Source organism: Anser brachyrhynchus, assembly GCF_964034855.1.
Source record: "Anser brachyrhynchus genome assembly, chromosome: 7".
In the NCBI taxonomy this organism is placed as follows: Eukaryota; Metazoa; Chordata; class Aves; order Anseriformes; family Anatidae; genus Anser; species Anser brachyrhynchus.
This window is the reverse complement of record NC_137701.1, coordinates 35,074,603-35,097,778: the sequence shown is the minus strand read 5'-3', so window position 1 is coordinate 35,097,778 and position 23,176 is coordinate 35,074,603. Positions and strand designations below refer to the sequence as shown.

At 45.3% G+C, this 23,176-nt stretch overlaps 2 protein-coding genes across 8 annotated transcripts in view; one reads left to right on the top strand and one right to left on the bottom strand.

Annotated features, from left to right (window-relative positions):
• LCT (lactase) overlaps nt 1-10,298 on the top strand; it is a 23,323-nt gene extending 13,025 nt beyond the window's left edge. For all 5 annotated transcript variants that reach the window (XM_080600708.1, XM_080600711.1, XM_080600710.1 and 2 more), the window contains 9 exons: nt 213-481; nt 941-1,231; nt 2,497-2,695; nt 2,922-3,124; nt 3,467-3,576; nt 5,639-5,773; nt 6,823-7,046; nt 7,864-8,100; nt 8,810-10,298. In XM_080600708.1, coding sequence (XP_080456834.1) covers nt 213-481; nt 941-1,231; nt 2,497-2,695; nt 2,922-3,124; nt 3,467-3,576; nt 5,639-5,773; nt 6,823-7,046; nt 7,864-8,100; nt 8,810-9,021 — 1,880 coding nt within the window. In that variant the 3' untranslated portion in view covers nt 9,022-10,298. The remainder of the gene's footprint in view (nt 1-212; nt 482-940; nt 1,232-2,496; nt 2,696-2,921; nt 3,125-3,466; nt 3,577-5,638; nt 5,774-6,822; nt 7,047-7,863; nt 8,101-8,809) is intronic.
• On the bottom strand, nt 10,015-23,176 carry UBXN4 (UBX domain protein 4). 3 transcript variants are annotated; one of them, XM_080600757.1, is made up of 13 exons: nt 23,011-23,176; nt 18,978-19,080; nt 18,060-18,088; nt 17,300-17,418; nt 16,635-16,806; nt 16,105-16,210; nt 14,730-14,784; nt 14,418-14,582; nt 13,218-13,345; nt 12,315-12,417; nt 11,841-11,972; nt 11,294-11,502; nt 10,015-10,636 (listed from the first exon to the last, which is right to left on the bottom strand). In XM_080600757.1, exons 1-13 carry the CDS (start codon nt 23,090-23,092, stop codon nt 10,498-10,500), a joined length of 1,542 nt encoding a protein of 513 aa, XP_080456883.1. In that variant the 5' UTR covers nt 23,093-23,176; the 3' UTR covers nt 10,015-10,497. The 3 variants fall into 3 exon arrangements, with proteins under 3 accessions (XP_080456883.1, XP_080456885.1, XP_080456884.1); XM_080600759.1 differs by having other exon boundaries at nt 11,294-11,364; XM_080600758.1 differs by having other exon boundaries at nt 16,105-16,207.

Below are 23,176 nucleotides of genomic sequence, written 5' to 3'. Positions count from 1 at the left end.
CTGAATGCAACACAAACGGTGATTTTTTTGTGCTCTCCTTTGCATGGCCATTCGTATCCTCTGACTGTGGGGTCTTTCATGATCTTTCTTGTCTAGTGTCAGTCAGCTTTGTGAAGCTGGCAGTGTGTGTGTGTGTTTGCAAGTGACTTCCTTGCGGTTCCTTCGATGCGTAATGTATCACTGATGCTCTTCTGTTGCTTCTGGTCTTTCAGCTTACAAGCTGGACGGTGTTAATCTGCGAGGATACAACGCTTGGTCTCTTATGGATAACTTTGAGTGGTTGAACGGCTATGATCCAAGATTTGGGCTGCACCAGGTCGATTTTGATGATCCCAACAGGCCAAGAACCCCAAAGCACTCGGCTGTGTACTATGCAGAAATCATCCGCAATAATGGCATCCCGCTGCCCAAGGAGGACGAATTTCTATACGGGGAGTTTCCAAAGAACTTCTGGTGGAGCGTAGCGACAGCAGCGTACCAGGTTAGGAAATGAGGGCTGACTCTTCAGGTACCGGTGGCTGTTAATTCATTTCGGATGAGATACCCACAGCTTTTGTAACAGGTTCTATGGTAATTGAGGGTTGCTGTAACAACTGCCTTACTTATCTCCAAGTTCTTCCCTTTTAACGGTGTGGTTGTGCCACGGGAATATTGAGACAGCAGCACGGGCTTCACAGGAACCAGCAAACACTGAGCAGCAGGTTGAACTGACACAACGCCTCCCCCGTGACACTGTACTTTGGTAAAACTTCTGTGCTGTGAGGCCCAAGAGCTCTTACTAGTTTGGTGCGGCGAACATTACTGCTTCAAGGCTTAAGCCGATAGCTCAACACATTCTGTGGTGCCGCAAAGGCCAAAAGGCTGAATTCTTTGCTGGGCCAAGATGTAAATGTGGGGTTACTAATGGTTTCTCCCTTCCCTCCTCCATCTTCAATTACAGATTGAGGGAGCATGGAGAGCAGACGGGAAAGGACTTAGCATTTGGGACCAATTTTCTCACACCCCCCTGAAAATCAGCAATGATGACAACGGGGACGTAGCTTGTGACAGCTACCACAAGATCGAGGAGGACGTGGAAATGCTGAAAAACCTCAAGGTGTCTCACTACCGCTTTTCCATCTCCTGGTCCCGTGTTCTCCCAGACGGGACCACCAGATACGTCAACGAAGCGGGACTGAACTACTACGAAAGGCTGATTGACGCTCTTCTGGCAGCCAACATAATGCCTCAGGTAACTGTAAAAGTGGAAATCCAAGAGTGCAGGAGCTGAGAATGTTTCATGTTGAAAGATGAGATGCCGACTCTCAGATTTCTCTGGTTTATTCCTGTCTTCTGATCCCAGTGTGGGAAACCCTCGCACCTTACAAACTTCCCAGGCTGTTCAAGACCCGTTGATGTGTAGGCCAGTAGCAGAACCCAAGTCTGACACTCAGAGCGCGCGTGTGTTTAAGTCCACTCCCTCCTTCACAGAGAATTTTTTTTCATTGTGTGCCGGGAGGAAACGTGTTTTTTGAGTAGGTAAACGTGCTGGGAATAGAGGGACACATTCGCAATTACTACCCAGGAGATCACAGTAGCCTTATTGCTGGCTGTTTCCAAACACCTTGCTGTTTCCCAAGTCCCACCGACCTGTTGCCTCCCCACTGGTGGCCGGGTCCCCCCAGACCGCCCTAGAAGCGGTGCTCGTCTGCGGAGGGCGAGGCAAGGAGGTTGTTCTGCGCTCCCGACACTGCGCAGCCTTTCAGCAGCTCACCCAAGTTTTCTCTGAGCTTTTTGCTTGCAGTGGACTTGCAGAATTGGGAAGGCTTTGGCCTTTCTTATTTCCTAAGAGCCCAAGCAGTGCTTTTATGTGCCTTCTGCGTTGTCGGCCCTTGTTCCCACTTGTTAGGCGCTTGGTTTTTTGAGTTATAGCTCGTTAAGAAACTCCTCGCTTAGCCCAGAAGGCTTTCTGTCAGCTTGGACTCTGGTCCTAAGTTAGAGTGTTTGGGTTCCTTGCTGGGAGTGCTTTGGTTAATATGTCACTGACAGATTTGTCACATATTTGGTTAATATGTCAATAAGTTGTAGGCATAGTGTCACCAAGATGGGACAGTCCCTCCTAATGGGAATTTTTTACAGAAATTAATGAATTTTATAAGAATTGGGTACTTAACACTGTTCAGATGTGTTCTTGGGAGAAGAATAAGTTATAAAAAGTGTATAGTTACAAATTAATTATAAAGTTATAAATAAGTTGCAAAAAATGTACCTACTTACAGGTAGGATGAACAAGTGTAAGAGATAATTACAGATGTTCTTGTTGTGTAGAACTGTTTTACTCATTTGTTCATAGTTTTGCCAAGTAGCTGCTCTGTGATTGAAACGACGAAGAAAACAGCCTTTTCCTAGCTGCAGATCCCAGCAGGGTTTACGCTCGGAAATGAGGCTGGTTTGTTGTCCTTACACCTGAAAGGAAGGAATGACTGGCTGAGTCCTTTCTCTGCTCGCTCCCCACAGGTGACCATCTACCACTGGGACCTCCCGCAGGCGCTGCAGAACGTCGGCGGGTGGGAGAACGATACCATAGTGCAGAGGTTTAAGGAATACGCCGAGCTCCTTTTCCAGAGGCTGGGAGATAAAGTGAAGTTCTGGATCACCCTCAATGAACCTTACAACACGGCGTATCTCGGCTATGGCTTTGGGACAGCTGCCCCAGGTGAGGCTGCTGAGCAGGGTTTCAGAGCTCTGCTGAAGCAGTATCTCAGCCCTGGGCTGGGCCTCAGGGCCCCAGGTGCTGCACGTTTCATTTAATAGCAGGCAGCTGGCTTATTTCTCTCACAGGAGGGCAGCTCTGGGTGTCCCGGGTGTGTTTACCTGGGAGGAAGCAGAAGGGGAAGCTGGGGATGGCTGCTCCAGCACTTGTGCTGTCGCTCTCTCTGCAGGAATCTCCGTTAGGCCGGGGCGAGCCCCTTACGTAGTGGGGCACAACCTGATAAAGGCCCACGCAGAAGCCTGGCACCTGTACAATGAGACGTACCGGGCCAAACAGGGAGGGTTAATCTCCATCACCATCAACTCGGACTGGGCAGAGCCAAGGAACCCCCACAAACAGGAGGACTGGGACGCTGCCAGGCGATACCTGCAGGTAGGAGGCACGCGGACAGCCCCAGCTCCCCTGGCTGCTCACGGCGTGTTTGGCTTGGCATCTGGAGCTGCCCAGAGCCCGGGCTGGCATCTCAGATACATTTCCTTGCAGTGATGCTTCTCTAATACACCAACCTCTTCTGCTGAGTATGCAGTAGAAATGAGACAAAATATGACTGCAGTCCCAAAAGCTTATTAAATTTGTTGCAATTACACGGACATCCCTGCATATCTCTTTGTGCTTGTTCGTTATAAATCTGGTACTACGTGTAAAGCAGCATATGGAGAGGAATGGTGAAGTCCCTTGTTTTGATACCTAATTTATACGTATTTCCTGGGTTAGTTTCTCATAGGTTGGTTTGCTCACCCCATTTTCAAAAATGGCGATTACAACGAAGTGATGAAAACGAGGATTCGGGAGCGCAGCCTGGCTCAGGGTCTGAAGCAGTCTCGGTAAGAGCACAGGCACATAGCTGCTCTTGTGTTGCCTGCTGTGCAGAAACCTGCTTTTCTGACGGTGCTGTGAAGTAGAAGGATTCTGGTGAAATGGTGTGGTAAAAATCTCGGCGTCCTCTCACGGGAAAACTATTTTATGTTTTTTCTGGTCCCTGTCTTCACCTCTCTTGCAAACTAAATTTACTAATGTAAATAAATCTTTCTCTAAGCTTCTACCTTTGGGGTACTAGGTTGGCAGCTCAGTGTGATGTAATAAATGATCTGCATTAGATGCTGTGATTTGCCTGACAGTGATAAATGTGCTTTAATCGTTCTTACAATGACGTACCGAACTCATTGGTGCCTCCAAATTACATTTCTGGTTTGCCATTCCAGTTAATTACTTGTAACCCTATTTCGCTATCTTTTTTCCACTATGAATGTTTTTCCTTTTCTCTCCCTTTCTAGACACATACAAGGACAGCACTTTTTCTTTCCCCCTCTTGACTGTAATAACAATTTCTTGGGGGTATGTTAGGTATGGGGGTATTGCTGATTGTTCCTCTGTGGTAAGACCCCTTGCTCTGAAATGAGGGAGGTGACAGAAGAGTTGGTGTGTGCTCAGCAGCAAAGGCAGGTCTCTTCAAGACTTAAGTTTTGGTTTTATGTGCCTAAAATGCTTGAATTCTTGAGCATTTTTTTATGTTATTTCTTCTCTGGTGGTTGCTACCATGACTCAGATAGCACAGTCACTGTGTGTTGCCTTATGAGATGAAGTGCCCAAGTGTCTCCATCTGGGGAAGAAGTCCTGTCCTCAGCCTAAGAGTGAACTCTCAAGCATCACTGAATTGCCAGAAGTGCATGTTGAGCAGTGGTTGTCTAGGGACCGAATTCCCAAGAGAATTTTCTCTCTTTTCTGGCTAAAAGAGAACTGAAAAGTCCCTCTTGCTCCAGGGCACCCTGGATGTCCCTGACTGTTTCTTGCTTTGTCACCACAGCAGCGATTGTGTAGGGCTGAGATCCCAAAGGGAGATGTTCTCCGAGGAGGCCTCCCTTTTGGAGGGAACCAAGCACTTTGGGATTAACTAGCAGAGCTCCCCTGCCCCAGGCTAGTTCCCAGTTTCTTCTGGATTTTCCCATCTTCCTCCAAGAAGATCACAGTGCAGCTCTCTGCTGCACTTCTCCTGTGCTCTTTGCATTTATTCATGGCTGGGGGCCTTGGCCGCGTTGTTCCAGCTCCCTCCTGGGTGACCCAGCTGAAAGTTGAGTAGGTCCCCAAGTCACCAGTACAGAAGTGCCTCCCACCTCATCTGATTTTCTCGGCTGTAGAGCTTGTTTGTATTGTTTCTTTTCAGCACTGCCCTGACTCCTGCTGAAAGCCACTTTTTATCTTTACTTCAAAGCCTCTTGCCCGCTGCAAACGCATTTATAAACAAACGTGAAGAAAAGGGGGTTGCTCAGTAGGAGTTAGAGATTGCCAAGCTCTACTTCCATTTACACATCTGTTAGCTACTTCCCTTCATCTTTCCTTTGAGCTTTTCAACATCTCAGTGTTACAGTCCGCAAACTGCTGCAGTGAAGACAAACCCTGTGCAAATTTAACCTTTCTGGGTCCCAGAACACAGGGATACAGGGATGAAGTCACGTCAGTGCTACAGATGCTCTCAGGGAAAGTTTCTGACTTCTCTAACTCAAAAGTACTTCTGAGCTCAAGCACAGCAAGAGAAAACAGCAGGACTGGTAAAGAACAGCCTTGTCTTTAGTTCTGTTGCCTGCTCTAGAGCAAGTGTTACTGGTTCATGGAGCCCCGCGGCTGCCAGCAGCTCTGCGCTGAGGTTGTGTTTCTGCCACTACCTTTTATTTGGGTGTGAACCACCCAGTGTTTCGTTTCCAATCAGTGAAAGGTCCGTTCCTCTCCTGGGGACCTCTACATCAGGCAACATGAATTGCCTGAATTCTAGCAAAAGCTTCGTTTAGTTAGCCACCAGGACTGATGAGGGGGTAGAAACAAAAGAAGGGGAAATCCTGGAAAGAGCTGCATTTCTATGGGTTCACGCTTTTTCTCTGTTTTCTGTTGCAGACTTCCAGAATTTACTGAAAGTGAAAAGCAAAGAATTAAAGGCACATATGACTACTTTGGTCTAAACCATTACACTACAGTTTTAGCATACAACTTTAATTATTCTACTGGGATTCTGTCATATGACTCTGACAGGTAAGATATAAATGTATGTTATTGGTCAAGTCAAATGTGCGCGCCTGGAGCCTGGGCAAACTAAGCAATATAAACTAATAGTGCATAAAGCCGTGAGAAAGATATATTGGTCTGTTATAACCAATACTAGGGAAAAATATCCCCAAACCATACCTGTGATGCTGTTATTTTCACAAAAGCCCCTTCTTTATGATCCAAAATGAATGGTTAAAACAGAACAAGGAAAATCAGAGCATCTGCTAAAAGGAAGGAATCGGCTCTTCTGAGTCTCCCACCCGGTATCAGCTCTCAAGAGTATTTATCGTATTTCCTTCCCCCCAGTCCGTAGTTTGAAGAGGGAGATTATCCTGGTTTATGGGTACTACTGCATTTGCTGTTAAACAGTTGTTGGCTCTCTCTGCACATTGGTTAAGCTTAAATTTAAAGCCTAAGTAGCTAAATCACTTCTTAAATGTATGTAAGTCAAGCTTTTTTACATGCTGATTTTTTTCCCAAGTTACAAAAGCTAAACGATAGGAGCTTGTGAGTTTTTCTGCTGAGAATTAAGGTAATTGTGGGACCACTCATGAGGGTGAACGTTGGCTGTTTTCTGAGCTGTTTTCACAAAACTGTGTGGAATTGGGGTAACCTCCCCTTGTGCTTTGCTGTTGCAGCACTGCCCCTGGGGTGTGTCCCTGAGAGGACGCTGGGATCTGTCCTGCATTCGTGCAGGGGATGCGTGCTCTGTCACTGCTGTGTAGATCAGAGGTTAGAAGCAGGAATTGCTTTAAATGACAAAGATGGGGCAGGCTTATGAGTTGGGCACACAGCACGCCCTCAGCAACTGCTGATGTAGGCAGAATGTAACTTTAAAGTAAAGTAGAAGAGGTGTTTTCTGGAGGCTTGTGAGCACCAGTAGCTCTTCACCTCCCCAGAGCTCTGTGCTCTTCCCACCCTGCCACAGTCACTTCGGGTGCAGTTCCCCAGGGCTCAGTGCCACGTTCTCAGGCGAGCAGTGACACGGGGCCAGGCACCAGGGATGGGCCTGTGATCAATGTCCTCCTCCACAGGGGTGTCGCTTCAGTAACCGACCGCACCTGGCTGAACTCGGGGTCCTTCTGGCTCAAGGTGACGCCCTTTGGCTTCCGAAAGCTCCTGAGGTGGATAAAGGAAGAGTACGGCAACCCTCCCATTTATGTGACTGAAAACGGGGTATCAGAACGGGGAGACACGGATTTCAACGACACCTGGCGGATACATTACCATCGGAACTACATTAACGAAGCACTGAAAGGTAAGGGTGACTACTTAAAGCTGGTTAGCAGTGTCTCCCAACAAGCCTGGCACGTACAAAGCGAGCTGTACAGAGCTGAAAGACCACTGGCAATGTGTTTGTCAACTACACGTACACAGGGGGTCGCTCTGTGTCTGCTGCTGCGAGCCTTTGGATGTTAGCAGCCACGGGGCATGGCTGGCCAAGACTTGTGCAGGGAAAGATGAAGTAGAGGCAGAGCAAACCATGGGCTTAGTAGAGTGGGACAAGGGCAGCCTCCTTGTACAGCTGCATCTGGCGAGAGAGGGTTCTTTACTGCTGCTGGTTCTAAAAATGGCACCGTACTTCAAGCAGACAAACAAACACAGGGAACTGGTTTCAGTTACAGCCGTGGTCAACTTTGCTGCTCTGCCATAGGGGAGCTGGCTGCCAGGTGTTCGCAACGCACTTGTTTACTGCCTTCTAGCAGTGAGGGCCCCACCAGCACTTGTTTGAACACTCATGGTGTATTGATAGGTTCTTTTCTCTGTTCTTAAACCTTTGCTTGCTGAATGAAAGCTCTGATTTTCGGAGCAGAGAAGAGCAGTCTCCAGGGGCTGATGGAGCTGCCTTGGTTGATGGCGAGGTGTAACTTAGCTGTTAAACCACCTCAGAGCAGCACGTGGGTGCCAGAAGTGGGGACGGTTTGGCAGTGAGCTCACCGAGGCCGGGCTGGCAATAACTGGGTTGCACCCAGCTGCGTTTTCGTGTGCTGCCCTGTTCGTACCACTGCGGGCTGAGGGGCAGCTCTGTGCCATCTGCCTGCTCAGCTCACCTGCTGTGTGTGCTCCTGTAACAGCTGTCGTGCTGGACGGCGTCGACCTGCGAGGCTACACAGCCTGGACGCTGATGGACAACTTTGAGTGGGCCGTGGGCTTCGATGAGAGGTTTGGCTTCTACCACGTCAACTACACCGACCCCAGCCTGCCACGGCTCCCCAAGGCCTCCGCCAGGTACTACTCACAGATCATAAGCTGCAACGGGTTTCCAGATCCAGCAGCGGGCCCGCATCCCTGTCTGGAACCAGAACCTGAAGGTGAGTGATGCAGCAGAAATCACGCATCTGATACTAAACCCAGACACCTTCCGTAATCTGTGGTCCTAAAAGACCCCAGCCTTTCTACAATATTCTTTTTAAGGGCTTTGGTAGCAAACTGCCTGATTGTCAGCCTTTGTTAGGACTTAAGGTAGTCATGTAGAATTAGGTCACTTCTGTTTGCAAAGCCAGAATAACTTTGAAAGATGTTGGGGGTAGCACCTAGCTACGTGCCTGTCCTGAAAACACAGCAAAGAAAGAGTTAGGCTATTCTACTTTTCTCTGATTAATAGGATGTTTCCCCAGTCACACCCATCCAGTAGTCCCGCAGTATTTTTTTAAAAACAATTTTGATTGCATTCTAAGAGGCATGGGGAATACTTTCATTGCTTGTGTTCTCTGGGCTAAGTACGTTAACTGAATGGCAACCACTGTCAGCTGGGGGTGTTTAGAGGTTCATCGTTATTAGCCATGACTGCTGGGGAACACTTGCCCCTCCTCTGGCCTCAAGAGCTCCCTATTAACCCCAGGTTGTGCCTTGACCCTGAGCTGGAATTGTCAGTCCCTGATCCCAAAGACCTACGGCTACAGCCAGGGCCCTGCCCAGCAGCGCTGAACCTCCTGCAGAGGGAGGAAGAAGCAATGCACACATACATGAATAAGTTCACAACAGGCCGGCTACTAATTCTTGTTGTCTTCCCCTGCACAGTGACACCAACGGTCCCCACGGCAGGAGGACTGGCTGACAGCGTGCGCTTCCTGGGCTTGGATTTAACGTCACAAAGTGCAGAAATCGCGCTGTACGTGCTTTTTGCTCTCTCTGGAATTGGAGCACTGGGCCTGGCTCTTCTTGCGTATAAGTACGGAACGTTATCCAAAAAATCCCGTAAACAATCACACATGGAACTTAGTAAAATGTGAAGTTCAACTGGTTTAAATATGGGGAACAGACTGAAACCATGAAACCCTATCACACTGTATTCTACAGCAGCATAAAGAGACTGAGTGCTTGTACTACTGCACCTTAACGAGGGGAAGGAAGCCTTAGAGATGGCGCCCCATCTTCTTGTTGTTTGTTAAAATATGAAGAAAAATATATTCTGTTAATTGATTTTTTTTCCCAGCTGTTATTGATTTGATTTCTTCAAATCAGAACTAAAATAGCTTGTTCCAAGTTGTGCAAGGATTTTGAACCTGACCATTCATCTGCTCTCCTTCATCACCTTCCCTGGGGTCCTGCTGGTCTCTTCAAGGCATCCAAGAGCGTTCCCATGAAGCTCTACTGAATCTTAATGGTTCGAAGACAAGGTAGGGCTGGTAAAAACAGGTGGAGGAGGATATTGTTCTCACAGCTACTGTACAGCATGGGTTTTTTTTCTAATTCCTTTTTTTCAAATTTTATCATAAATTATTAAAAAACAAAAATTGGCCTAGCCCTCTGCCTTCACATTTGTAGAGTGTGATACGTAACTGAAGCATCTTTAAATAGAAGGCTGAAGCAGCACAGAACACCTGCAATGCTTAGGGCTATACAAAAAGTATAAATGTATAAATGCACAATTCCACATAGGAAAGCTTTGTTCCCACTTCCAAAATAAGTTTCCCTCCTCTTCTATTACAATCCCTCTTTCCAGCAATATTTCTATTTTATGTGAGAAAGAAGAAAGTACTTTCCTCCCTGTGCCATGTTCTAGATGCAAAACCCTTTCATACACGTTTGACCAGATTTCAACAGGAACAACTCCTGAGTAAGATCCTTTAAACTGCAACAAAAAGCTTGAAGGTCTTTGCAACCTTTATGATTCTATGAAAAAGATTGCTCACTGTATTTTAAGTTTTAGTGTCTAAGCCTAGCTGCTTACTTGGTTGTGACACAAGTACTTCAGAGGAACGTTACAAGAAATGACAGTTATGTTTTCTGGAAAATATTTTATTGAGTGCTTGGGGAATTAAAAACTACAAGGTTTTGCCTGCAGTTGCAGAAGCAAGAAAAAAGTTAAACATAAATTAGTTACCTGATTTGCTACTTATAATGCTTCTGAAACCCTCATTTTAACCAGTCATTCCCCTCCCGTGACCTTTATATTAATATATCTGACCCTTAAATTTATGTAGCAGAATATTTAAAGATTAAAAAGTGCCTTCCTAAGGGCAGTAGGGTATTGATTATTAAAGCTGATGTAGATTTTCAGTCTTAACTTGCCTTCTAAGCTTCAGCTGCACCCCCTTGATTTCTCTGACTTAGGCAACTTTATTCCATCCTCCCCTGCAGGAATAAGAATTAAGTAACTCACTTGGTGTGAAATAAGCCCCACTGGTCCAGAAGCTTTAGTTGACTTAGATCAATTAAGGAGAGAAAAAAAAAAGCCAGACAGGGGTTACTGCAGTTACTCAAAACTACATTTGTTGTGTAGAATTTCCATTCCAAGTGTTGTTTTCATCTTCTCCATCATCTTGAGTCCTCAGTCTATAGATTTTGCCTTCTTTTTTGAAGTCTTCCCCCCGCTTCTCTATGACTCGTTTCCTGACTGTTTGCCTAGGGTACAAATGACAGAGGTTTGACACTTTCCCCTACTTACTGCATTGGCTTCTCTTGGGCAAGCAAGGCCTCCTCCTTCTCTCTCCCCAAGAACAGGTTTCTTCAGCCCTTTGGTTCACAGGGAAGCTATCCCCAGCTGAAAATTTGGCATTTAGCAGTCAAAGTGACAGACTCTCATCTTCCCTGGAAAGGATGAGGTGATACGCGGCTGCTTCACGTGCAACAGCTGAGCTGCTCGACTTGCGTTTTGTGTACAGCCACACCGTAACAACACAAAGTTTTGAAAATCAGCATGTCACCTCCAAACAGTATCGGCTCAAGTGACGCCCAGAACTGTAGCTACAGCTGAACTCCCTAGTCATAAATGACTGCAAGACAATGCTTTTTTCTACTCTGTAGTTGGAAATCAAAGCAAACAGTGAGGCGTTTGCTTAATCACACACACAAAAATCAAGATATCCTCTTGATTTTAAACTGCTGCAGTGCAGTTTAGCAGCCACCAGTTTATCCTCTAGCCAGACGAAGGATGGTGGTCAGAAAATGCCAGAACAGAGCAGCAGTTAGAGAGGGACAGACATGCAGTTCTCCAACATGAGACAAAAATATTTCTAACAAGTATTTTGAGAAACGGCCACCCAAAACAGTTTTGATTACCTGCTTTGCTCATTGTTGCTGGGCTTCGAAGGATTTGAATGGTCTTGCTGATGAGCGGTTCTCGCAGCAGACTGTGGGGGAGGTGGACTTGTAAATAGGAAGTTGCTAATAAATCTCCAGACTGCTAAGAGGGGATAAAGTATTGTGCCCAAAAACTTCCACAGATCACCACCTGAAGCCTGAACAACCGAAGTAGCCGGTCTTCCCGCCTGGATGTGAACACGGAGCAAACGTGTCAGGTATTAAGGCTCTACTCGTTTAGACAGAGTACTTCATACCGAACTTAGAAGCAGTTCAGTAGAGGTGAGGAAAGAACCCCTTTGGTTACACATTAAACAAATCCCAATGCCACCGCCTATCCATCTCAGAAAAAAGTCCTTTTCCAAATCAGTCCTGACCAAAATTACACTGATTATGCAATCTTAGACAAAGGAATGACCAAAATTCAAGCCAAATATTTTAACGGCTGACTAAAAGCAGCTAGACAGCAACAGTATCGCTGCTTGCAGGTAAGCGAGGAACAAACAAACGAAACCCCAACACCTACCGGCAGCAGCACCACTGAAGCGCTGGGAACCAGCTCTAGCTCCAGTAATTTCTTTCCATAATCTTCTTTGGTAAATTCCCTTCTGGGAAACATTGTCGCCAGCGAAAAATTGCCATAAGCATTACCAACCGTCTGTGAAAACATAAAGGAAACACTTTATTTCTAACTGCTCACTTTCCAACAATCGCACAGTTGCCAGCTGAGCACCCCTTGCTTTACTGACCGAGAGTTCTTTATCAAAATGACGATCTCCAAGTGAAGAAATGGAGAATTTCTCCTATCTTACATCTCACCAGTTACGTGCTGCAGTTATACAAAGGCAGCTGGTGGCAGGGGAAAAGGGTGCTAACCAAACCCCCTTCAAACAAACAAAAAGGCAAGCAGCTGGTAGCAATCCCACCGCAATCACCGACTAGTTGCTGCTCCACCACACTGTTATCAGCACGCCGCTGAGGAAATGAGACACTGACTTACCTGTGCAGCAAACTGCCTTGCCTCTTCCAGCCGTGCTTCGGAGGGGAACTGGTTAGTAAAGGAAGATCCATCTGGCAGGCGGAACTGAATCCTGGCTACCAGGCTGCGGGACATGCACCACAGTCAGTCAGTCAGCACATCAGTACAGTCATCCTACTTCTGGCAGCACAGATGGTTTACAAATTTGGATCCACACTGGATCCTGCTTACATATCACAACGCATCTCCTCTGCATTTTTATCAGAGTCCAAGACCCCCCAATATTCAAACAGGATGCTTATATTGATCATGCAGAACTTAGTAAACACATGAAAGAAACACAAACCACACAAGATTTTGTGTAGCCTGTGTTACTACCTTTTTTAAAAATTTATTTTCTTTATTTTTTTGGAGAAGTTGCACTATGAGGGCACTGACATTTAGACTGGCTTGGCAAATAACTACTCTCCACTAGCTAAGGCCCAGCGTTTCTGTTTAAGGTCCCGCACCAGCACAGCTCCAAGCCAACTGGGTGCCCAGCTGCACTGCTGGGCCTGCACCATGCGCTCAGGCATGGTTCTGACACGGCCACCTTATCCAGCTCCCTGCCCAGCCTGTTGTGCACGGCATTCGAATCAAGGCTCAGACAGAAAAAGCTCTTCTCTACTACACACAAGAAGAGGAGGTGAGCACCACCATCAGAAATGTTTACACAATGCAAGTTACCAGAGAATGTAACATTCACGGAGATAGCTATGAGTACACATTACAAGAGAAAGCTACTTTTTATGTCACTAAACCCTCCAACATAGCATCAGTTAACAAGTTAGGATACACTATTTAATTTTCTGAAGCTTATGTAAACTTTTTTTTTTTAACCTCTTCCCCAAAATACACACTTCTGCTTTCTCTCCAACAACTCACCTTCGTTCCTTTTGAGATGCTTCTTTTCTGGCCTCTAGCTCAGCCTGTTTAGCCTGAAGAGCTGCAGCTTTTGCAGCTTCTGCTTCTTCCTTTGATTTTGCAAAGCGAGCCGCTCTCTCAGCACGATCCTTTGGAAAGACCAAACAGAAAACTTCATTTTTACCATAAACTCTAGCTTAACACTCACTAAAGCACAGCCTGTACTGAAAACCCAACTGCACCAACATGAGGAGGAAAGACTGTCAGGCTGCAGAGCTGTGCTCGCTCCAAACTGCACGATCCCCTGTTGAGATGACACACACTTGCAATGAGTCACTTCATCCATGTAGTTAACAGATGGTCCTCCCATGGAAGCTTACTGTTCCAGGGAAGAGAAAGGGAAAAAAAAATCTTATGACAAGTTGCATTGCTGCAGTTCTAAGTTTTCTACAACAAAACTTAGAAATGAGGGTGAATTTCAATTGTTGTGAACTGCTTGTATATATAGGTGTTTGTGTATAGATACAAACTTAAAACAAAAAATAATCCCCGCCATTTTGAAGCCAGCATTCCTTGGCATGCTCCACAATTAAGTACTCCCTGTGTTTCTGTTTCAGATCTCAGTTAAATTGTATATATTTTTTTAATATTTAATGATAATCCACCACCTGGCTCCAACAATGTAGAAGACAAGTTGGTATGTTCATTCTGAGAGACCACCCCTATATATTGTTTAGCATGACCCCAGATGGTATAGAATACCCCTTTGGCCAGTCTGGGTCAGCTGTCCTGGGTCTGTCCCCTCCCAGCTCCTGCTGCACCCCCAGCCTGCTCGCTGGCAGGACAGAGCGAGAAGCCGACAAGTCCTTGGCCTGGTGTAAGCACTGCTCTGCAACAGTTAAAACATCAGCATGTTATCAGCGCTCTTCTCATCCTAATCCAAAACATAGCACCCTACCAGCTACTAAGAGAAAATTAACTCTGTCCTAACTGAAACCAGGACACACCACGAACATGAAAGCAGCAGCTTCATTTTATACACAACACGTGCTACTATAAAACCACAAATGCGCAGATTGTTACCACACAAGGCCACAGGATTCCAAACAAAAAATGAAGATCTTTCAATGTTTCTCCTAACAAGAAAGTTTACTTTTTTAGTACGCTGTTGGCCCTTGCAAGAGAGAAGCAGCAAGCTATCTTTCAGAACACAAAATTTACCATTGCAATCTGTTGTCTTATACGCTCTCTGGCTGCCTTCTCTTCTGCCTTTTCTCTGTTCCTTTCCTCTAACATCCGTTTTGTCAATTCTTCTTCTTGCCGTCTTTTGTACTCTAACATTTCTTTACCAGTTTTTCTCCGTTCGATTTCTTTCTTTATTTCTTTCTGCATAAAGAACAGAGACAATAAAAACAGGACCACAAAATTGCCTCGGAAAAGACTGAAATGTATTTGTTTTAACAGGAATTAAGCATTTATTCAAATACGGGTATCTAAATAAATACTGCAAGCACTTTTACATTTTTATGTTACCTGTTCTTCTTCTTTCCTTTTCTCTTCTCGCCTTTCTTCAAGCTTTTTTGTTATCCTAAATTTACAAACAAAGTGAAAAGTCTTAAAATCACAGTATCTACTATTAGTTTTTTTTTTTATGACACATTTGCAATCACAGAAGAAGGAAGCTCATGAAAATGAACAGGAACAGTAACACATTGCTAACCCCTAGTGTAAGAGTAATAATGATCCATCCACGTGTGGCTGTACAGACCATAAAACCATGAGGTGGGGATCCACCCCCTAACTTCCAGTTTTTAAATGGTAGTTCTAACACGTTCCTTCTATCCTTTTCTGCTCAGAAAAATGAATAATTTTATATATCCTTATGGTTGAATCACCTTTTAATACACACAATAAGCAATACTATTTATGATCTGTGGTAAAAGAAACACCACGCAACTCTCAATCTGTTCATAACTATTTAACCTGTCGGGTTTCTTCTGCACATCGCTTCCTAAACTGGAAAACAGGTAACACATAGCACACAGCTGTAATACAGATGCACATGTGTGTGTCTCATTTCCCCAGAAAGGTGCCTTAGAATGAGGACTGATTTCAAAAAGCATACTGAGGTGCAACATATTTCAAGTCTGGGAACAGGCATGACCAAATAACATGAGCAGTCTGATAACAGGAGAAATTTCTTTCTGTTTGTACAATGGCTGTTCTTTTGCTTTTTTAAAAGAAAATGGTAACTACCACAGAGCCTTCTCTTTTTTTCCATCCGAAAGAAATGCTCTAGGTGTATGCAAATACGGTACAATTTAAGACTAATGCACATTTAAAAGAGGAACGTTAGCATCTATATTAAAATATTGACTTTCTTATCAGTCTTGCCAGTGCATTTCTTAGCAGTTGCAAGTAAAATTACATTTACTGTCCAACTTCTTTGGAATAACACTGAAATTAAATATGAAGTTTTAAAAATACGATGATTTATACTACTAAAATGTATTTACTATGTATGTGTTACTGGTTTTAGGTAGGATATTATAAACAGGATCTGTCTTACAGATACTTTCCGTTCACTATTTTAACTCCTTCAAAACAGTCTGAATTCAAGTTCTATCAAAATAATTGCACAGCTGTATCAAAGTAATGACAATATTAATTTTCCAGATCACCCTTTTCCTTCAGAGTACACGAGAAATTAATTTAAAAGTTGGTTTTTGTATCAACCCTAGTATTATCTCAAACATCCAAACAAAGATAAGGCTACATAAATGCCTGCTGGATGACAACAGAATCAGCACCAAAATCCTGTAATTAAGCCTGTCTGATCCAAAAAAAAATAGAAGTGCCTCCCAAGAAACAAATACAGTACACTGGAACTCTACAAAAGAAGAGTTACCTTTCTACTTTGAGTGCAAGGTCATTCGCGGGCTGAGCACCACTCGCTTGTGCATCTGAGGACTGAGCAGCTTCCTGGCTTGCTTGACCTGAATTTGCTCCATCTTCTAAGTGATTTACAGGAAGGTAACGCACAAGAGAAAAGGTATGCTTCTTATCACAAAAGCATTATTAAACGCTCATCATTAGCCGTAACTGGCAGCAGCTAGAACATCTCCAGAAGACAGGAAATTCTGCTGTTTAAACTCTTTGGGCCCCGTCCCCCTCCTCTTGATTCAGGTTCCTAACCCAGAGAAACCTCTTTTACCGAATCCTATCACAAGACAGCACACACAGTTTGTGTTGTGCTATAAACCGGGTATTTCTCACGCGTTACAACAGGAGCAGAACGACAAGTTCTGCAAGAAGGATCTGCTATACTCAAGTTTTTCCTCAGCAAGTCCACTTTGTCTTTTATGTAACATATAACAATGTAAGACAAGGAAAGCAATTTCCAAGCAAATCACGTATCATTTTGGTAAAAATACTAACCATTACCAGCAGAAGGCCTTATTGTCTCTGACGTAGCGGACTCCGCAGAGTCACAGAACCCCGCTGCTGTGGATTGCACGTTTTCTGGAGCACCATCAGATTGAGATGAGGAACATGGAGGAGCAGATGGCTGACTTGGATTTTCCAGAGGTTGCCCTTTTTCTGCATGCATCTAGGAAATTGCGGTGAAAAAGCCAGACAATGAAACTTCAGATGTTTTCCTCAGGTTCAAAAGCCAAGGCTACTAAATTATTTTTGGAGAATCACTCCTATTTAAAATATAAAACTAGAATTATCCTATATTGCTCAGTGTGACACAAAATATTACATTTTTTCCTAACTGTAGTCTCACAATTGAAATCAAAGTGATAAAAACTACCTATGCTTATAGTACATCGCATGTTCCAGTTTAGGGTTCTTGATAATCTTCATTTCTGTAGGTGTTACACAAATTAATATAACAAAATAATCTGTGAAACAACAAAAAATAGCACAGCATTTCTGCACAGTGCTTTCAAACCTGTTCCAACTTCTGTACTGAATTTAAAATGTGCTGGGTTTGTTGTTGGAGGGATATAAACCCAGTAATTCAGACTTCCCCAAGGTGCACGCTAAGGGCCTGTCTCGAACACGCATGCATATCCATGTGAAAGATCCAGCATTACCTGTTTGACTTTATGGATTCTGGTAACAAGTTCTTCTACAGAAACACTGCCAGCAATTACTTCCAGAGGGATTCCATTGTCTCCTATAAAAAAACTGGATGGAACACACACTACAGGATCTGCACAGCTACAGTTAAGGGCAACAAACAACAAAAATTTATAGAGTAACATTTAAGGCAAAAGCAGAAGTCCTTTGTACAGCATCCTCTAGCCCAATACTCTATTTCCACCTGCTACTAGTAGTAAGTGCCAGAGGAGAAAGAAAAAAGGCTATCAAATATGCTGGAAAACACTGCGTACAACTGATTGGTATTTCTTCTTTTCCTTGAAATTGTTTTGAGCCAAAATAAATGACTCCAACACACGCATATCCAACCAACTACACTTTGGAACTGAAAGATTTTGTTTTAAAGTGAGATGACTTCTTATGTAGATAACACTGAAATCTTTACAATGCCACGATGATGCACACAAGGTACAGCACTCTCTTTCTCAGCATCACGCACATTTCTGAGCTATAAACAACAACCTGTGTAACAGGCATTCACCTAATCAAATACCTGCGTATCTGACAGAGCCCAACTCACTTGTTCCTCCTCCTCTGCAATTCTGAACTACACATCCCATTACACATTTTTGTGCAGTAAGAAGTACTTTTAATAACATTGCCTGTAATTATTTGTCTTAAGAACAGTATTAACTTGTGGATTGCAATTATCTATGATCATAGTGCGGTATCTAAATTGTTTTCAAAGGATACAAATTTGAGAAAACTGCAGGCACGCTTCGCTGTTTGAAAGAAAAGATGCATGTTTAGAAGCAGCAATCACTTTGCAACAACTTTAGATTAAGTCTTTCAACATAAAAATAACTGTCCTACCACCACACAAAACTATTTAAATACTTGAGAGAACACTAAAGAACTCACATCTTCTCATTAACATTTTGCATAAGTGTTGACATGGTGACAATCCCTGGTTGTCACAGTTGACTACGGATTATTATTTATGGAAGCGATGCTAAGAAGCAATTCAGGAAAAAAAATCCAGTCTAGTGTGTGTAAATAAGACATAAATTCTTCTAAGATGCCTACAGAGCATTCCAAAATAATGCAACTTTTGGAAACGTCAGTGTGCTTTCTGCACAAGAACTGGGGTGCTCATACTAACAAACTGAGTAACTTATCCAGGAACCTTACTGGTTCTGCATTGTGTGTTGCAAAAGAGAAGCATTTTCTCCGGGGCCTTACAGACCATTCTTACTGAATTCCTAAGAATTTTCAAATTCATGACGTAGCTGGGCAAACCAAGAATTGCCTTGCGAGTACTTGCGTTTTGATTCCTTTTTTTTTTTTTACTTGGCCTTTTTTTTTTTTGCCATCTTTTCCTGTTGACAAAGGACGTCCTCAAATATTCTTTCCTATATTCTAATACTCTAGTATTCTAATACTGAAATTCAGCAGGAAATACACAATGAATATTCTGCACACTGTAACAGGAAACCTGGAAATTTGGAGTTTTCTCTGACTGCAGTAGCTTCAGGAGCACTGAACTCACTTAGGCTCTGGAACATGCTATTTAGACTACTTTCAAATCAGGGACAGGACTTCAAACACCTTCTACTTTCATCATCATCAAAGGAAGATCATGTAAGAAACAGAATGAGAATAGGATCAAACCTTTTGGTGTCGATTTTAATAGCAACAAAACCATCTGAGGCAGCCTCGGTCACCTTCTCATCTTCCCACCTCGCAGCCATCTCGGTGGATTGTTCATCCTCACCTGCAAAACGCAGCACGCGTGAAGTTAACCATGCCACAAACAAACAGCTCCTGTCTGATTTAAGCTTTGCTTCAGCTGCTTGAAATCAGCTTTGCAAAAGTCTCTCAAAATCATTTTCAGAGGGGTTGATTTTTTTCACTATAATCTGAAGGCAATTCACTCCAGCTGATGCATCAGGTGAGCAGAAGGGACTGTACAACACGGATGGAGGAGGGATAAAGGGACTGGAACTGATCGCGAGTCTGGAGATCAGCTCAGTTGCATCATCTCACTGCCCAACTTGTGCTGGGCCTCGCTTTCACGTTACAGGGAATATGTTCATGCTTTAACATTCTGCTTTGGTGTCTGCTCGTAATACGTGAGGAGAGCTCATAGCAGTCAGCGAACCACTGCGCCTCCCCAGCGTTAGCCTTGACCTACCATCCTCTGCTCGCCCTTCCTTACAAATTTAAATACGTGTTGGTGCAGCAGCTGCTAACAGAGGTAGAACTACACTTCTCACCCCTTGGAAAACATAATCCAGCAAACGAGATTCAAAACAAAATTCAGCTTCAGAGTTTAATAATGTTAAAAAATACATTTATTTTGTTTAAAAGGGGTCAGGAGCCCACCGGAACAAGATCAGCAGTAGAAGGGGAGCTACTTAAGCCAGGAAAACAGGAGGTGTTCTGGGGACGCACACTCGGGACGGTATTTTAACCAGGTGAAACAATGCCGATCATCCTTTTACCTTCCAAAGCACCGGTTTAGTGAGGACTTGGGTTAATAAACGCATTCAGATGAACGTTTGTTATTTTTCAACAAGCAAACTGACCTACAAGCTTTTGTTTATCTTTCATTTCTAGTACTTCCTAGCAGCTTGGGATTGCCTGTGCTCTTGATGAAGAACTGAGTCACACGTTGGCTTCCAGCACACAAGTCCGTTATTCAACGACAACAACAAACCATTTGTTTGTTTCATCCCAGTTGCTATTTCATGCAGTGCTTTTCACTCGTTAAAGATCAGAGCTTTCTGTGCAGCTCCCTTGTGAAGCCCTGCTCCCTCAAGGCTACGGCTGGCCGGCCACAACGCTGCTCAGCAAGAAAGGCATCTAAAATACATTGATTTTGGAAACGTGGCTTCTCACTGGAAGGACTGTGGACGCTAAGAAAGTACTCGTCTCTATTGCTCTTAGGCTGTACACCCCAAGTTACTCATTTGGATGCTTTATATAGGAGCCTTTCGTTCTCCTGTAGCTGCAGCACTTCCCACTGCGGCCGATGGATGCAGCTGCCGTGCCGAGAGCGACGCAGCCTCCTCCCCGTTCCCAAATGCTCAGGGACCGGCAGCCCCTGCACTGCACACACTTCTTCGGAACACATGTGCTCATCCGATTAGGCTACTAAAAATATCTCAGAGCTTGCCTAACGCTAACTTGTCCATCCCAACAACTGCTGCAGTTGGTGAAAGAATGTTGAAAGACAAAAGCAGGTTGGGGATCACTCACAGAACAACCTCAGAGATGTGCCCCAGGAACGAAAATGCTGGTCACTCATGTTCTACAGAACTGTATGTCACGGAGCACCGTTTAATGTTGTGACTACCCGCAGAATCACCACTCGCATGGCTTTTTGATTTAATAACCCTGTCCCATTTGGGGGCTAAGGTTCATTTGTCACAGCTTTGTAGCAGTAACTACACCCCGAAAACGAAGCACAAAAAACATCAGAAGTCTAGAGGTCAAGCTCAAAAGGACTTGACAAAATTCACAACGTCCTAAGTTACAGCTTGTTTAGCACGCAGTCATCAGGGAAAAATGTTTCCCTTACAGAAGACGATGAGTCCAGCTGACTTCACGCAAAACGTTCACCGTTTCATAACTACCCCGTAGGGGTAAGCACTGCCCGCTCTGGGACTGACAGCGGGCTGCAACGTTGAGCTGCTCACCTCCTCCTCCTCGCGTCATCCCACACAGCCAACTTGAAGAGTGCTTTGATACAGCTCGGATAGAAAACACTAACAAGTAACTTGGGATTAAAAATCATCGTTCTGTTAAAAAAAAAACAACTAAAAATAAAGTTATAAACAAAACCATTTCTACAAACGTTTCTAAAAACAAACATTCTAGCTTCAAGTCTTCTCTACGCGTTCCCCTTCCTTTTCCACTTCTGAAAACGCACTGGTTGTGAGTGGCCTGGTATTTTTGTTATCAGAACATGCCAAACTTTTGGAAACAATAATCTCAAACACCTCAGTCAGAACAGAGGAGGCATCTGAGGAAGTTTAATAAAAAAAAACAAACACCCAAAAAAACACAACTTCAGATGAAGTAACTCTAACCATTAAAGGAGTCTTCTAACCCTGAAGGCAAGAAAATCACCTACAGAACCTCTTCCAAGGTACCAGATGGAAGGTACCAGAGATGGGACCTTTAATACGCTCACACAACCGCATCATCAGAACTATGCCATAAAGGTTTAAAAACTAAACTAGAAGTGTTAGGATTACAGCTGCGAACAAAAACGTTAAAGGAAAAAACTGGCTGCACAATGTGCAACTGCAGTCTCACACAGTACCCCCTCATCGTTAAGATAAACAGCTACATTATTCCTTGCTTGGCTAGAAAATATTCCAGAATCAGAATGAACAATCCAGTTCTTCATTTTCTAGCGCCTGTTTAGAGAAGTGCAGGGAGCAGGATGAGAGGCACAGACAGATGGTAGCAGGAACCAAAGCAAATAAAGTGAAGCTAACAGACTTCAGTAATTTCCATCAAGACTGAATCTAATAACTGTCCATCACAGCGGCCACCCTAAAATCACAACTGATTTATAGTTGCCACTTCTCTTACTAACTGTTCCCCTTTATTAATGTTTTGTCCACATAGATATTATTGGGCAAAGTGCACAAAACAGCAGAACAGAGCATGTCTGGAAGTAGCATTCCTGCACAGAAAGCTGCCCTGAACACTTTTCCTCTATGCCCTTGGCCAACCGCGCAGCGCGAAGACCCAAGGCCACCACCACCACCAAGCGTGGGGTTGTCAGCATGGATCCACCTGAGCAACGACCCCAACCACTGCCAGCACGAAGTGTTGGCACCCGGCATCCTTCGAGCGCCCCGTGCCCACACGGGGTGTCAAAGCAGGTTCTCGGGCTGCCCACTCCCCCACCATGGCTGCGGCACCGGCTGCTTGCCCCATCCCACTGCTCCTAGGGGACATCAGCGGGGCTCCGACCTGTCATCGTGGGGGTACGGCCTCCCTAAGCAGCACTCCCCTCTCTGCAGGGCTTATAAAAACAAACATACGTTCTTACGTTACTTACGATACCAAAGCTAGGCTACATCCCTGCAATCATGAGCTCCTCAGCACTCTGCATATCCCCTATTTCCACATCCACCCACCCGACAGCCACATCTGAGGGAACAGGACGGCTCTGCGCAGAGTTTTAGTTTCACCAAAACACCGTAAACAAGTCGCGACGTTCACTTCTCAGCCCCCAGCGCACACGTATCGAGTCCAAAGCAGCCCTGGGGTCTGAGCTACCACCAAAAACCTCCACGGATCTGAAATATTCGAGAAACCCGACAGAAAGCCGTAACGCCGAGGGGCAGCGGGTTCCAGCAGGCGGTGCTGCAGGGCGGAGATGCCGGTGTCGCCCCGCACCTGCCCGGGAGCTCCTTCTCGCCTACCACCTGCCTTTCCAGACCCGGTTTCCAGCGGGGCGCTCCCTGCCCGCACCAAACGCCGCTCTGCGGGCACCCGGGGAGCCGCCGTGCGTCAGGGCTCTGTGAGGCGCCGCCGTCCCCTCAGGGAGCCGAGGCAGGGCAGCGGGGGCGCAGCGCCCGGCCCTGACACAGCACAACGCGCCGGGCCGGCCGCCGGGGCAGCGCCGGGCCGGGCAGAGCCCCCCCCGTCCCCCGGCCCCCCGCCGCCGCCCCCCCGGTACCTGACACGACGACGACGAACACGGCGCTGCGCTGCTTGGCCGCGGCGATGGCGGCCGGGATGGAGCCGCCGAACCACAACATGGCGCCCGCCCGGCCCCGCACCCGGCCCGCCGCCGCCGCCGCCGCCGGGGCGCATGCGCCGCGGCACCGCCCCCTCCCAACAGC